At 38.8% G+C, this 17,470-nt stretch overlaps 1 protein-coding gene across 9 annotated transcripts in view; it reads left to right on the forward strand.

Annotated features, from left to right (window-relative positions):
- LOC105567998 (nucleolysin TIA-1) overlaps positions 1-17,470 on the forward strand; it is a 166,056-nt gene that overhangs the window by 58,164 nt on the left and 90,422 nt on the right. For 7 of the 9 annotated variants that reach the window (XM_012023327.1, XM_012023322.1, XM_012023324.1 and 4 more), the window contains one exon: positions 11,767-11,854. In XM_012023327.1, coding sequence (XP_011878717.1) covers positions 11,767-11,854 — 88 coding nt within the window. Of the gene's footprint in view, positions 1-2,219; positions 2,287-10,086; positions 10,173-11,766; positions 11,855-17,470 lie in introns of those variants that run through there. The other 2 variants (XM_012023329.1, XM_012023330.1) reach the window with 2 other exon arrangements.

Raw genomic sequence — 17,470 nt, forward strand, 5'->3', positions numbered from 1 at the left:
TTCATCAAATTTTTTAAGACCATTTTGCTCCTCCTCTTTTTCTTTTTTGTCTAATAGACCAGATATGTTTACAAGTTTTCCTACTGTACCTACAATCCTTAATTTATATTAAAATCCTATTCTCACTCATTCCAAGAAGTTGGCGTTTAATTCTATAAATCGTAATGTGGCGCATATAAATATTTTCTTATTCATCGAAAATGTTAATTGTAGAAAACATAGAAGTAGCGAAGTCGGAATAGTCATTAACGCTTGCGCGCGGTTTGTAGTAATTATAAAGCGTTGCAGCTTATATATTTACTGTAAGCGAGGTTAGTCGCATCAATCTTCTTGGAAAACAATCAGTTCGCAATTAGTCTTTCTGAAATGCTGCCATATTGCATCTAGGCAGCCATACCTATTTTGCCTACTTCTACGTATCCGCCAGGTTACATTGCTTTCTGTAGACAGTAAATGGTGCATTTACACGAGTCATTTATCACGTGATATTTAGCTTGGCAGCGTTTCAGTTAACTTTGAAATTTAAGTCCATACTACGGAATATTATTAACGGTTTAGTAACGTGTCATTTATCAAATCGCTTAATGGTAAGTATTAATCTTCTCTCCTTCGGCGAGCAATAATACGAAAGGTACTACTTCGTGGTAGTTATGTTGTTGTTACTTGTAATTAAGTCCTACGGCGGGTATTAGAATTTGATGATCCGTGATTATACCTGCTTTACGTTAACTAATATAATAGTTAATCGCATTAGATGCATAAATTCTGCCACGGAAAATACAATATATATGTAGACTATACATATTCCTCTAAATTTAACAATCGATGTTACTTTATATTCGCGAACATTTAAATACCTCAATAATTCAATGATTTAGATGCAATCAGACAACCATTTATTTTTTTACATTGTACCAAAAAGTATACATGTGTATTAATACATATCTCGGTAAGAATATATTATTATGGTTTTCATGTCCCGATTGTTATCATTGTATTGTTATGTCTTACGCTTGTGATCTATGCTCCGATTTCTATTGGTGTATCATCCTGAATTGTCACACATGATCGCTTGTATAGACTATATCTCAATGTTGATATACCTAATAACGTCGGCAGCTTCCTATGTGTACGGATATTCTAATTATACACTCGTCATTCACCTATATACACGTCGCGCTTAAACGCGACCACTCGAGAATTTCCTCGCAAAGGGAATGGTCGACAGTGATGATTAGTCTTATGAATAATAAACCTGTATAAACGGGCAAATAATGTTGATCTCCGAATCAATCGATGAATTAAGTCCATTGTTTCGATCCAGATGTTGCACTGACCGACGATTTTCCTTTCCATTTGAAAATGGATAATGGATCGTCGAGCGGATGAATCTAATAAAGAAGAGATCGCGTAGAAAGTGTGCAATGTAAAAAGGAATATCTTAAATATTGCACCGTCGAGTATTTTATTTATCGCGGATAAACCGCGTCGATTTCATGATCCAGCTCGTTCGCCCTTGCAGTCGTCGCCGCATCTCTCTTCCCCGATCTACTTTTAGTAATTGAACGCTGCTTAAGGCATCATTCGACATCGACCGGCAAAAAAGCTCTCTTGCCAATATCTCACCGACGCCGATGCGTCCGCACGACATCCCGCTAAGCGGCGTCCGCAAAAGCTGCCGTCGGTGGTTTCTACCGAGTTTTTAGCCTGTCTAGATCGATAGGAACGCCCGAACCAGTGTCGAAGGGGCTGTTGGGAGGGTGGTATGAGATGGGCGTAGGGAGGGGTGGGACGGGGTGCGAATGGGTTGAGAAGTAGTGGACGCCACTTTGTGCTGCATCGACATGAATTTGTATCCCTCCGGAGCTGCCGGCCACCATTCTCACTTCTCTTTCTCTCACTGCTGTGTTCTCATCGACGCAACCCCCCTCTGGTCTCTTTTTCTAGTTCTCCCGTTCGCTCTTCGCCGCCCCGCGTCATCCCGCCCCCGAAAAGCTCCAGCAGCTTGCGGAACCCAGCCATCAAGTAAAAATACATCACGTTCGGCCGATCCCAAGAGCGAGTCGACACCCCGAATATCAAGAGCGATCCTTTCAGATCAACGTGCCATCGGTTTAACGATTTTCCTTTTTGTCGCTTTAGCTGCGCAGGTGATTTTTAAAGCGACCTTCGGGAACGGTGACAGTAACACGCTCGAGCTTTTTTCACGTGTCACGTATTTGCTCATGCGAGCGTACCGCTGGCCGCAGGCGTGCCTGGACTTTATCAAACGCTCAACTGCCAGCGGTAAGGTGCGATATTAATGTACCTTAAGCATAATCAGTTGTCATTAATATATGAGACACGTGTGCGCTTATAAATCATTTTCAAGTATAATTTCAATCAGTTTTTTAATTGTTCAATTTCATTCATCCGCAACATTCCAACGGTTGAATTTCAACATATTATTAAGGACACGTTTTCGAATTAAGTATTGCAACTTTTTCTGACTGTAGTACAAAATGAAGATGTTGTATACACACGTGTGTATAAAAAGAGTTTACATTATTCACAGTCGAAGCGATAATGAGCCTTGCATTCTTGATTACCATTGTATTCTTGATTAGCACTTGCAGGAAAAATTTCACGTCCTTGTTCCAGGACGTAGTAAATTCTTGTAATGTATAAAATGCATGAGTTTAATAGCTGCATAGCAAACACATTCTCCGCGTCTCGACGCGAACACGCACCGACGTGATTACGTCTGTGTACACATGCGAGTCATGCACAACTGCAGAATTCATATTATTAGTTAATTATTTCTAATGCACTAGTTGCATTGTCCCGCAATGCAATCTAGCGCATGCGGGAATAATGCGTTTCTGTGCATACAATTACGACATTATTATTATAATACGATGATGTAATATATCTAAAACTGCACCGCTCTGCGCAGCCATATTACATATCGGCGCGGAAAAGTTTGCAAACGGGGGATACAGAGGAATGCGGATAAATAAGCGGCTCCGCTACGCGTAATCAGAAAATGTACCGCTAACCCATCCATTCACCTTGTTCATATCTCAACTCCCCCTCTCGGTCGTTCTGTTACGCAGCGCTGTAAATATGTAGCGATGCTTAATCACGTTTCACGAGAAAGTTCCGCGTCGAAGCATCCTCTATCGGTTTGTCACCCGAGGACGATGCCATTGTGTAACAATACTTCAATAACTCGCCGCCCTTACTTGCTAACCACCTCTCGGAAAGCAATCCACCCCCTCCCCTCTCCAAGTACCACGTTCCCCGGTACTTGCAGGCTGAATACGCTGGCGGCTAGAACGTATCCATAATGCGACGAGCTTAGCGCGCGCGTGTTAGGATCGTCCCGGTACAACCGGGCAGATTGAGGCTTAGAGCAACGGCAAACAGCATCAATTTGGCATCGCGCCACCACGCACGCTGATGGATACACGATAGGGTGTATGTGCGTGTAACGTACAGACGTACGTACGGGAAATCCTTACGCACACGCACTTTAGATATGCTGTATCGTGCAGACCATTTAATTAAGCCGATTCAATGTAAACGAGACTGGACCACGGTAACGCTCATCGGCAATCACGCGGGGCTCGTTAATATCGCTCTCGTTTCAAGCAATTTTCTATCTCACGTAGATAATGATTCCATAAAGGCCGGGTACGGCCTCGGGAATTAGAGGGGCTCACGGCCGCAGCGGTCGCGTATTGGCTTTGTGACTGTTGACGGGTAAACTTCTACCCGCGCATAGGCAGCGCGATGAATAAAACATGCGGGATACGGTTTACATTTGGCCGTGGAACTAATTGTGACGCGATAAGCGAACAAGCTAATCATTTATGGGGCTCAGGCATCTAACTTAACGTTCGCTACCCCGTAGAGTTATGTGTACGTAAGCTGTTTCCCACCGAAATAAGAAGAAACCGAGGCCCGACATTCGCGACCGGCAATTCGCGTCGCTTTACGCGTGATCATAACTCGAAATGCTTTCAACTAAGGATTTACGTGCCCAGCACTTGTGTACAGGTACATTGTACGCGCGTTATGCATCGGTCGCACAGCGTGAGTTTCAGCTCCGGTTGGCCAACGGGTCACTTGGCCTAACCGCTCTGCCCCTCTTGAACTATTTAATTAAGCTGATTCCGCACACGAGCGAGAATGAACAGGAGAAACACACGCGGAACTCGCAAATTCCATTTATGCGAGACGATTTCACGCTATTGTTTCGTCAATATTCATCATCATGATTGTACGGGGGATGGATAGGCGCGGTGGCAATGAAAATGATCGGTGAAGGTCTGCTTGGGGAGTATCGACGGGCAAAATCCGACGTGCAACGTAGCAACGGCAATTCGGGCGCTATCTACGCTCGTCTAGGGACAATGCATCATGCATCCCGTTGCTGCAGGTACGCCGGTGAACCTTGCACAGCCAGTACACACCGGCTGCAGCGCAGTTTGAGCTATGCATTGGCCAATATGTCGTTCATCCCCTAAATCACGACGATTTACAGTTGAGCCTGGACGCGCTATCGATGCTCGTGTATACGTAATCTACGCTCTTTCGCCTGTCACGGGACTGACGAAATAAAAACTGTTGGGAAAAATTCGTCGGGCGTAACGATTCCAGTCTTCCCTTTGCTGTGACACGTTGCACGCCACCCAACAAATTGCTTATATTTTTGCCTGCCAATCATACACCAAGAACGACGTAGCGTGTCAAAGATGCCGCGTGTTAATATTTATTCCTTGTTATTAAAAAAAGAGTGACATAATCGAAACTATACGCGAAATACGTCAGTGATATTTTTAAGCTAGTCAATTAGAATGATTGGCTTATGATAATTTGCAAAAACAGAGACAATGTACTGACAAGTACAATCAATCACAAAATACTATTATTGTGCATTTATCAATGCACTTTCAATTCGTGTGATATGAATACACCAAAATAATAGCAAACGTCTCGGTTAATATATTTCGTGTAATTGCCAAAGATAAATAGATTGTTCAGCACTTTATTTTAATTCTACATACATTCTTTATTTTATTCAAAAATTCATGACACAACATATTATAGATATTTCTATCAAACTATAATAATTTCTTACAAGACTAATGTTAAATTACTTATAATAACGTAAATAGGAAATTAAACGTTGGTCGAATAAAAACTCACGTTCTAAAAAATGTAATGATCAACCTAACTGGTTGCCAACGGCCAAAACTAATAGCAGGGATATGTTGCCGCGCACAGGCAGTAAATTAATCTTTAATCAAAAATTCGATTTATCTCTTCTATTCAATTCTATTCAACCGCCGATGTTATGGCGAAATATTCGCTCCATATCACGTTGCCTATCGATATTAATCAACTAAAATATTCACCGCACCGTGTATTTAAAAAATGTTTAGTTAGCACATCCTATACATCGTGCATTCGCGTAGAAAAATCCTTGTACCAAAAACAACAGATCTAAAGTACCTTCGGGAGACAACCCGGTTAAAATCCCCGATAGAGTACGAGGCAGTTGGTTATTACCGACAACGAGAAACAAAAGAGCGAGCCATGCTAGTAGAGGCTTATAGAAAAAGGGATTTGATCAGTGGTGAATATAAATGTATGTACGAATTAATCGCTGATTGAAAGCAACTCAATCAACGTCACTTTGTTTTACTACAATTTATAAACCATGATTGTTTGATTTGATATTCTCTACGATTTTATCAAAATCATTAATCATTATTATTTTATCTCCATCCTTCTTTTCTTAAATTTCCCGATTTATTTCACGGTACATCTTATTTGTTATCTAGTCTATGCATTTGTGACTAAAATGCTTATATCAAGTTATTATTAATCCAGATACAATAAAACTGTTTCGATTTAATTAAAACGTCCGAGGAATCTGATTAGAAAATGTCGCAGAATGACTAAAATAGAGAATTGTGTTCCGGTAATCTATATTTTATATAGAACATATTATAGAACGAAGATGCCTCCGCAGGATTTAACAGGCATTGCATTTATGTATACCGTAAGACCGCAAAATGGCTGTCTAATCAGGAAGGTATGCAAACATATAAATGTTAGCTTATAAATGTGGATACTATGCATTATAGAACTTAATACCGCATCGTATGTCTATTCTCTTGATAACTCGGACATCTATTGAAATACGAATCTATTGTAATCCAACTTACTTCATCATGCTGCGACTTCGATGTATATTGCGTTAAGCATGTTTCACGTATTTATGAAACCGTGTTAATTTGTTGTCGCGTATCAGTAATTCGCATTTTTGTCATCATAAATTCTATTACAAGATGTCAGTAATACGATATGATAGCAGCGTGGAATTGGGATTCTCGTCTGGGAACATCTCCATAATAACAACGCTCCGTTATATAGAACTCCGATAGCGATACGATCCTCTACGCGACCTGTAAATAGACTAGTAGAGTTACACACTGATACTATCTCACCAGCCTACCATGAAATGTTATTAAGCCGTATTACACATCTAGTATTGCGCGGCTATTAACGGCCGACAACGTTATTCACCTCGAGTGCGCAAGCCTACGTTAAACACTGTCAAGCTTCGGAAATGTAATTTGAAAGTGACATGCACCGGGAAACACATCTCTGATGGCGTCTTTATATATATATGTATATTTATCAGTTTGAAAACAATTAAACGCAACCGAGCACAGGATAATGCACGAACGACGTTTGCATCAGCTGGCCTGCATCAGCTGACTCATATTTTCTAGCACTAAGCTGAGTTGAAATCTTACGAGCAGCACGTGCACCCGAAAATACCGCTTGTTCTGGAAGCGGTCATCCAAACCGAAATTCGATTGTGTCCACTTCGCTAGGTTTTCGCCGCATGGAGAATTAATAGAGGTTTCCATTGGCGGCACAGGCGCCATCCTTGGCCGCAGGGCATATTTTCTCTCGTGCACGGGAGTGCGTGCAAGTCGTACGGCCCGTTTCGAGGTACGGTAAATCAACATTTCACCGTTGTCCCGCGAAATTAAGGAAACCCTTGATCTACGGGCCATCCACGCTCGATTCCTGATCTATGGCGTGGCCTGGACTTTTGTATGTCCACCCCCGCATTGTCCCGCTTCAATGGATCTCACTACCGTGCTCTGGTCTCGCGCTCGTATTCGTTTCTTTCCTATTTTCTCCCCATCTTTTACCTCTGAAACTGTCGAGGGATCTATTCACGTCCCCGACCCGCGTGAAATTGTCACGCAAAAGACATGCCACAATTTCGTGAATAAATTTAAATCGAGCATTACATAAAGCACGACATTTTATGCAAAATTATTTTATCTCTTCTTCATATGCTGCGAATTCGTAATTATAAATAATAATTAATATTACATGTTATTTTAAAATAAAAATTTTGATTTGTTCTCTCAGTTGTAGATTACAGAGTTAATATGTAAAAGGGATATTGATGTATACAGAAAATTTCACATTTTGGTTATTTAGAAAAAGTCTATATGTATATCTTACGCGCGTTTCGCATATAAAAAAATTTAGTTAAAAAACGCAACAAAATAATTCAAACTCGTTAGCTACCTGATTCAAAAACAATTTCACTTAAATTTCAATTCATTAAAGTCACATACAATTTATCCTACTAATAGCTCTTTGGTATACCAAGATGTTCGTCTATAATTTCATAAAGTTCGATATAATTGTGTTTTATATGATCCATTTGACTATATTGTCTTCTTAACGTAAGATATGACACACAATAAATATAAAACTTGGCCGCTCCCAAATGTCAAACAATATATCAATAATTTGTAGAGAGGCCACTCTGTACGTTCAAAATATACAAAAGATTTCCAGTTATGCACATGTATTAAATACGGAATTCATTTCGTAAAGAAAATCAAGCGACACGCTGCATGCAAAATTAAACGGCCTTCCCTTATTATTAGCTCAGCATACTTTCCCGTGTACAACTTGCATACACACGTCGTAAACATGCAATACGTACACGCATGGCACGCGGACGCTACTTCTATCGCGATTTTTTAGTAACCTTATTTCATAATTCACCGACATTTAAGGGGATGCTGTAATTCTGCACTTTTTGCACCTTCTGCTTGTAGAACTGTCAATTTATGAAAACATTTGTGTAATATACAAATTATGTGGCTTTTATGTACATATCGACTAGTTTCCAATAATCGGATTAAATCAGAGAACAGCATGGTATCATTGAAATTAAGGTTAGAAATGTAACAAAAAATCAATTCCTTGGAATAAGTTATAGATTACCTGACCTATTTTTTGTTAGACTTCTAAACTTAATTTCAATGATACCATGCTGTTCTCTGTATATTAGAAATGTTTTCACGAATTGACAATTTTAAATGCAAAAGGTGCAAAATGTGCATAATCACTCCAGCATCCCCTTAGGCATGATAATATGTCAGAAACATGACGATGACGGTGACGGTGACAATAATGATGTTTTATATCCACTATCGAAATTAATCGCTTGTCGCTTACATCGATGATGGAAGTAACGCTCATTTCAAATGAAAGCATCATTCTGTCGACTGGTAGGGTGGTAGGCATGTGAAAGGGAACGAGAGAGAAATGGGGAAAGGGATGGAGAGAGCTGCAATAATAAATGGCGCTCCATTAGTCCCACTTTATTGAAAACCGTGGGCCACGTTTTAACCACCAGACGGTGGGCGAGCCATGACGCGTGACGTCATCATCGGAGATCCTTTAATGCTGGCATCTTTTTCATGCTGCGCCTTTTCTGCATTCACCCGGGCCATATTTCAACAAACCTTCTCCCTACGAAATCGGATCTTGCCAACTATTTACTGCCGGATAATATCAAATTCGAATGAATTTCGCGAAATTTCGTTTGAAAGCAAACCGATTCCAAAACCGCTTTCGTGTAAGATCCCTTTTGCTAAAATTACGTGATATTTGATCTTTCTTGATTCACGGGAAAGATTTTCAGTCTTTTTAATCCCTTTGAGCTGTATGAATGCGATGCTCGCTGAAAAATTCAGCAGACAAGAAAAATGCATGGATAATTTAATCAACTAAGAAACCTGCAGCGTGGATGAAAAGAACTGTGTCAAGCAAGACGTTTCATGAAATTCTGCCTTAACAATATTTATCAATGGCAAAGAAACCTTTCTTACGATCAGAAAAAGACACTCAAGTATTGGAGCATTGAAATTATTAGCTCGTAAAAAGAACCTAATTGTGTAAATTTATAAATCTTTGCCGAAACATATATAGACGAAGTTAGAACATACATACATAATGCACCTTCCTCAAGAGACAAATACTTGCGACAAAGAACAGTTTATAACCGCTGTAACGCATGCAACTTATATGAATGTATTACTTGAAAAGCGAGCATAACATTTTCATACATGCGTTCCAAATTAAAGGTAAATACTTTCAATTTGGATAGCTGAGATCTTAAGAGATGACAAAAGAAGCTCGGTTGTTGATACAGGACGATTGTAATCTCGGACATATATAGACAAAATAAACTTCCATCAATTTCCTGTTGATATCCTAATAGCGCCAAGATCCTGGCACGATGCGATAGTGTCGACTGAGTTGATCGGGAAGGAAGACGATGATGAGGATCGGACTAATTCACGAGAATGGACCACTGTGTGTGCCCACCGGAACCTCCAACCGGCAAGGATAGGCTATCAAACCGATTGTAATCAGACCACCCTCCGTCTCCGACGGTCCACTTCTATTTTACCCTTCTATACTTTCCAGTGGTAGCATACTCTCCGTTCAGAGTAACTGATGCCGCTGGTAGAGACCTTCCGGCGGTAACTCGATTTTCGACTACTCGTCTTGATCTATTCCTACATATCAGCGTGAATGAAACCGTATCGAGTCGGAGGGAGGATGTGGATAGGAGAAAGGTGAGACGAGAGAGACCAGAGAAGAGGAGCATATTTTATCGAGCCGATGCGAGGCTGTACCGCAACGCCACGACGTGCACTCGACCACACGACCGTATGCGAATCGATAATTTATCCCCCCGAAAGCTTACTTCGCACACCGTTTCGTTGCACTCATCCGACCGGCTCTAACCGTGGAATCGCACAGATTTTCGCGAGAGAAAAAACACGGTATGTGTGATTAACGGAGATTACTGGCGCTTAATTCGATAAGGTGATCAAATTTATTTATTTAGAACAGATTAAATATATCTTAGAAAATGCAAGAAAGAAATACAATTAAGTAGAAATGGAATAAGCGAGACAGCTTTTATAAGAGATATGCATATTTCAAGAATATAAAACAACGAATGAAATTAGCGTCATAATAAACCGGCAAATTTATCGCGCCTTTCGTTAGATAACGCAAATCTGATTTATTGCTATTCGATAATATCAGTACTTTACATGTTAAAATTATTAATTCCCAAAACGATCAATCCCATCTCGATCAGCGAAGAATGTAAATGCATTCAATATAAACGCATCCCTACATCACAACACTTATAATCCAATCTTATGGATTATTAACATTAACGTACGTCATGTCACTCTACAAGAGACTGACTTGAAATTCGATGCAACACTTTGCAAATAATAAATGTTTCCGTAATATTATTTAACATAACATTATTCTGTAATCAGCCGTCATTACAAATTCCCATTTTCCTTCTTCAATGAATAACAGTATTGTTGCATGCTATTACCAGTTTTACACATAAAAATCGTGTAATAATTTATAATTAATCGGTATATTTCCACAAATTCACGGATTCTCTTCTTCGGATTGCAATATAGTCAATCGTACAAAATGGTCGTGATTAATAATTACTTATTAATAGTTATCCTCTGTTTCACGATCTGTAGCATTTGTTTAAAAACAGCTACAATTAGTAATTATTTATCACTGCTGTCCGTATTCATGTAGGAAATGATTTAATTACGAGTGAGTCTTCATCAATTCCTATTCTCTGACGAGTTATTTTGAAGTGTCTGTCTTAGAGGTTGCATCTTATGTATTATGAAAGACCTTCGATTGCCTGAATAGCATTCTCGCGCTAAGGATAATTTTCTGCGATGTTTCATTTTCTTTATATTGTGCCAGATGTTTTAAACAGAATCATGACGCTGTTAGCGAAGGAAAGTGCACATTAACAATTTAATGAAGAGATATTCCCAAAACAATTAAACATGTCATTTATTCAGTTTATTGTGATTATGAATGTCAATCTTGCAGAGTGATAATACCTCACATTAGAAAGACAATGTAGTCGAATGGATAATATAAATTACATTACACTAAATTTTACAGATTTTGATAAATTAACTTGGTTACAATTGCATTGTAATCTTCTGAATGGTTTTTTCTTTTGCTTTTATAAAATAGAAGATAAATTTAGAAAGATAAATACAGTAATTTTCAAATGTAAACATCACAAAAGCACATTAATGACCACTCTATCAAATAAGACAAAATTTTTGTCTACATTTTGGACTATTGATAGCAGAGTTTATAATCGCAGAGATATACGTTTTGAACCATGCGAAATAAATTTTATAACTAGCTCCGCCTCTATTAAAGCTCATGATGTATTTATTACCGAAATTAATAATGTTGAATATAATTATTATTATTTTCGATCGCAATTCTTTCAGCAACAAAAATATATACTGGTTTTTATTTTTGGGAAAATATGGTCTAATCATCTCCCTTTTTTTGTTTCAGAACACTATCACATATTTGTTGGGGACCTGAGCCCAGAGATCGAGACACACACCTTAAGGGAAGCGTTCTCAGCCTTCGGAGAGATCTCGTAAGTCCTCTTAATCTTGCTCATTAAAGACGACTTACCGTTCTACTAGAGTTATATGAGCGATAATATAACGTCACCATAAAACGATAACATAATATTCACTAACGACCTCTCAAAGATGCAAAGTAATCTAATCTTAGATCCATAAAAATTGATGATAAATTTACGTATTACCAGCAGACAGTGCGGGCTACGCGCCTTCCACGATCATTGCTTCTACCTAATAAATTAAATAATTCTATCAATATTAAACGCCAAAATTTGACAATATTTCATATGCCTTATTTGTATTTTGCACCAATGAATTGTTGATTAAAGATTTTGTTACATATACTAACTTAAGTAAACATACTATGGATTGGTATAATAGCAAAATGTTGACTTTGAATGTAATTATTTTAAAAGGCTCGTCTCGAACTACAAGTTTTTTTGTTGGACATTTTTATTTTACGATGGAACGACATTCATACTTTTAAACGTAAAATCACGACTACTTTTTTACGCTTGACTAAAAAAAAACGTATTTTAACTTCATTTATAGAATGCGCTGTATATTACTGTTATTAAATCAATCAAATTGTATGCTAGGCCTGATTTTAATAAAATTTCGTGTTAGTAGTTTATTTTTTTCGCACTTTGTGTTGAAGACTAATTGTAAGTTAAGTCGAAACGTTCACATTGTATTTATTTTACTGGAACAACACCTGCGCGTGCAATTTATTAATTTTTTTCTTATTTTCTTGCGATAATTTTTACGCGTAACAAACAGTTAAAAAGTTTAACTAATGAGAAACATGACACGTTAAACATGAACAAAAGAAGTGAAGCATGACACGAATCTAAAAGAGAAGTAAAGCACACCGTGCCTCGAGAAAACCAATCGGCTTGACGGAAAAGAGGCCTCAACTGTTCGATATTAACAACATTCACGCCGGCAACATTTCTTTTTTTAGAAAGGGAGGATTGAATGAGTGTATTTTATCACATTCTAAAATCTTGCTTTTGCTCATAAATTGATTGCAATATTTATTATTTAATATGTATTTTATCATTATTTTAGAAACATGTATGGACTTATAATAGAATTCTCTATCCCTACATATTGGTATTTATGGCAGTAAAGAGAAGAAACTACATTTGTGAACGTCATCAAATATTTTAGGTAAAAATTATTTGATGTCGTTTGGATATTTTTTCTACTTTATACTGTTAAAATATCAATGAAAAAATACTGTAAATCTTCTAAGCTGTGTAGAATATTTAAGTTGGTCAAATATGCCTCATATGTGTTGAAACAACTCTATCCTACCGAAATATATATAGGTATGGCACAAATGCAAAAAGTACTGCAATATTTATAGAGGAGACTTACGAGTGCTTTTGCGAAGTCGCAAATATCATTCGCGATCTTAACGCTTCCGGAAATGCAATTTATAAAAAACGCAGCACCAACCCACGGCTTTACTGAAGAAAAGCCACTGCGCTGGGAAAATGTCAGTGTCGACAATAAATAGACATAATCAAATCCCTAGAAGTTGCAATAGAAGGAAATCCGGAATATTTCGTTTTATCAACCGGCTTCGCAAGTTTATTACACTTTTAACGACCTCGCCCTCTCGTCCTAACTGAGCTGTTTTACGAGTTTCCATCATCGTCCGACGTTTCACGATGCACCGACGCGAACAATAATAACGCATATCTCTGCGATCGCGCGGCAGCTACCACGAGTCCTGTGACCTTGCGCTCCGTTAAACTCGCCGGTCGATAGATGCATGACGATAATATCGCAAGCACCGATACCCTTCGAAGTCGGGCTCGAGCTGCGAGCTGGAGGTGAAGTCGCGTCAATCTCCGCAGTCTTGATCGATTGTATCGGTAAACCAGTAACGCTAAGCCGTGTGCATTTATGCAGCAGAAACCAGCGGCGGAGCTGATTTGACGCGTTCCTACAGATAACATTTAAAGAACATAATCAATCCTCCGTGAACGTTTAGCGCAATTGATTGATCGTAAATGGAATGCTCAAATGTCTGCTTTTTATTGTCAATAATTTGAAATAAAAGTCTGAAAGTCAACAAATCGAGCATGAAAGTCTGAATATTACAATTTATTTATTTTTGACACATTTAAACCTTTTAACAATTGCTTTTATTATATTAAATGGACGCAACTAAAAATACTTGTAGGTCAAATATTCAGATAATGAATATCACCTTCACTTGCAAAGGGAAATTATCATACACCAAGGATTCGTGGTAGTCTAAGAATAGGTATAATCAGTGGCACACAGAACTTCGATTTCGCAAGGAAATTACGTGAGCAAAACAAAAGGAACATATTGAGCTTGCATTTTGCGAGCATGCGAAGTGTCAGTAAGCCCGCGCTCTACATCGATTGTATCTGCAAACCAGTACGTTACGCCCTGTGATTTTACGTGACGAAAGTCAGGGACAGTATCGCGATTTCGCGCCACGATACATCGTAAAAGAAATGGACGAAATAAATGTAGTCGCAACTACTTGGTGTTAATACTTTGTCTAAACGTTTGTTTCGCATATTCCCTGAATATTTGTGGTAGAATAATAAGTTATCATCTCGGACTTTATCATCTCTCTCTCTCTCTCTTTCTATATCTCACGAGAATTAAGAATCTCAATCCGTAAAAATCGTATAGGTAGAATCGCTTCTCCCGAAGCATAGATCTTCGTATCCGTTTTCTCTTGCGGCAAGAAATCTCCATTCGGATTTCGCATCCTGATTTATTCTTGGCTCATGCAGATGCACCACTTTTGCGCCCACAAAACTTCGCGAGCATTTGCTCGCGATAGGGGAAAAAAGGGAATCGCCGAGCGAGGTATCGAAATTTCAGATTCCAATCTAAACTCGGCCTTCGAACGACAACCGTGTTCGGTGGCGAAACAGCTGGAGGTAGGTACAGTTTGCGCCGTTTGGCACAAGAAGACGGCAGAAAAATGGGCCCTCTCTCCCCTCTGGAAAAATCGATTCAAACTCGCTCCACGAGTACCTAAGCCGCGCTTTAAAAAGCTAGTGAAAAATTGCCAGCGGTTTTCCTCCTTTATTTTGTTTTTCCCCCAGCCCCTTTCTTTTTCTCTCCTCTACCAATGCTCCTCACGCCTCCCCTGTGCTCCGTTCAACGCTCCTTTCCCCGATCCCAGGTACGCTCTTCCTTGCCTCAAATGGTTTATCCCGGAAAGGTCTGCCATGCTTCGTTCCTTACGCGATAAACACTCGTGATTAATTATGTTCTTAGTGCGATACATTTGATCGAGATTGATATTATACTACGAGAGACTGTGTGTGCATGTGTGCGCACGTGTGCGTGTACGTACGTACGTACGTGTGTAGCCAGGTATATCAGGAATAACAAAGGCAAGTCTGTTCAAATTTACCTTTGATACAGCGTCGTTTGACTTCCTACAATAATAAATACAGCTCAGAACAGTGAGTTATCACAAATTTATATCGATATTCCATGCTGAGCAATTTCACTATTCTTATACACGCCGGTCAGCGTATTTCCTTCAAATATGAATAACGCCATGCTGGCGAATATCGCTTGCCAAGCGTGAAACGCGGTTTAGCGCTTCTGCTTTTCGGGCAAACCTTTATGAATATTGCACCATAAATTTTAGTTTTATATATATATGTATATAATATGTGTACATGATATATATATGTATATATTTTATACATGCGGGTGACCCATCATCGCGAAATGTCATCATGAAATATGTGATCGTTTTCTTTATGTTCTTGCATAAACTGGCAACGTGAGAAGATTACTTATATCTTTCTCAAAAGTACTTTGCCGTGTTATACCACTTTCTTAATTATAGCAAATTTTTGCAGGAGAAATAATATAATATTTATATGTATATACCTTTAGAGAATAATGAAATCAAATATTTTATATCTCACAAAGGTATATTAAACCATTTAGCATCTCTTTTCAGATAAATCATTAATTTTAATTTTAATATTACCGTTGCCCCCTCTCTCCCTCTCACTCCTTCCCTCCTTCTCTCCCTCCCTCTCCTTTCCCTTCTTCCTCTGTCTTCCTCTCTCGCACGCGCGGGCGAAATAAATTACACAACTGTTTATAAATGTCTAAAACGTTGTTAATATCAAAATGTGTTGAAACAGAAATATATATACATATATATCGTTGAAAGAAGGAAATAAGATTCATGAAAAAAGAAAGGCTGAAACTAAAAAGCTCAAATCAACTGCAATTTTCCAAGGCTTAAATACACCTGTGATATATTCTTTCGTATTAAATATACAAAGCATAATTATATTTAACAACGGAATTTAATTACAAATTGCTGATTCGCCCCCTATCAATTAGAAATTTTAACAATGCAACTTGAAATTTTAACCACGTAAATTAATTATCGGTCATAATTCGCAAACGATGCAGCATCGAAACATAAATCGAAGCTTTAATCAATGTCACAATTACTGATAGTGCAGGGTAAAATGGAAATGCTTTGAAAGACATATTAAAATGTGCTTAATGATGATGACTTTACCCCTTTTGTTCATTTAATCGTTCGACGCTCCCATTATATTAATATTGCGTTATAATGCGATAAAGAGTAATCATTGTTCTCTATAAGAGTATGTATCGAAACTTAGGGATAGCTAGTACAATGCGCGACTACAATGACTACAATGGGGAAGGGATTTCTGGAATAGTCCATTCACGTGAGTGCGACAACTTGCTTCAACCTATGTCCACATTTGCATACGAGCACATTGTACTTGCACTTTGATTACTCTTGCAGATTTGAAGTAACCGCCAGCGTCAAAGACAAAGTAGCTCCGAGTAACACAAACTGAGTGATATTTCAACACGTTTATACTTTATATATAAATCATTGTACGATTACGTATAATTATCATTATCAATATGCCAGTCTTTCTTATCAAATGTATAAACGTGAAGTAAGAAGACACAAGATGAAATAAAAGGAGAGAAACGACGAAATTAACGTAAAATTTTTGCAAATACTTCAATAGCCGATGCGTCAAGCTGAAAAATGCCGCGACACAAGTGATAATCTACTCATTGTTCAACTAGTGCTGTTTGAAAAAATGAATAAGAAGCGAAAGGAGCGTTTTATGTAACAATACAATTACAACGCATATTGGTTACTCAGAGAAGCAATTCATGCACGCTGCTCTCAAGATCGCCGTTCGTGATCGCGCGTTTTGGGCGTTTCGGTACAGCGTTAGGCCGTTAGTGTCACAGCTTGATCTCAGCGGAGAACCAAAGCTCGCTTTCAGGTTTAAATGGTGGTTAAGTAAGCTGCACGGTCGCCTCGTTCTCCTCAGTTGCCCTTTGCCGATATACCCACCATCTAATATACACATTCACGCCGGGACAGGCGTGCTGCCATTAAACGTGCCCTCACACTCGCGCATGCAAACGTTACCAACACATTTGCAGAGTCCAGCGCGAGTGTATCCTAACTTATGATACACGAAGGCGTCGTTATAACCAGTCTCCCTTACACGCTTTCGTATCGCTTCTCCGCCACCACCTTCGTCCTACCATTTCGCACGTCCACCGCCGCGTCCCATCCAGTTTTA

Source organism: Vollenhovia emeryi, unplaced genomic scaffold (genome assembly GCF_000949405.1).
Source record: "Vollenhovia emeryi isolate VEMERY1.0 unplaced genomic scaffold, V.emery_V1.0 DF939132.1, whole genome shotgun sequence".
NCBI classification, from domain to species: Eukaryota; Metazoa; Arthropoda; class Insecta; order Hymenoptera; family Formicidae; genus Vollenhovia; species Vollenhovia emeryi.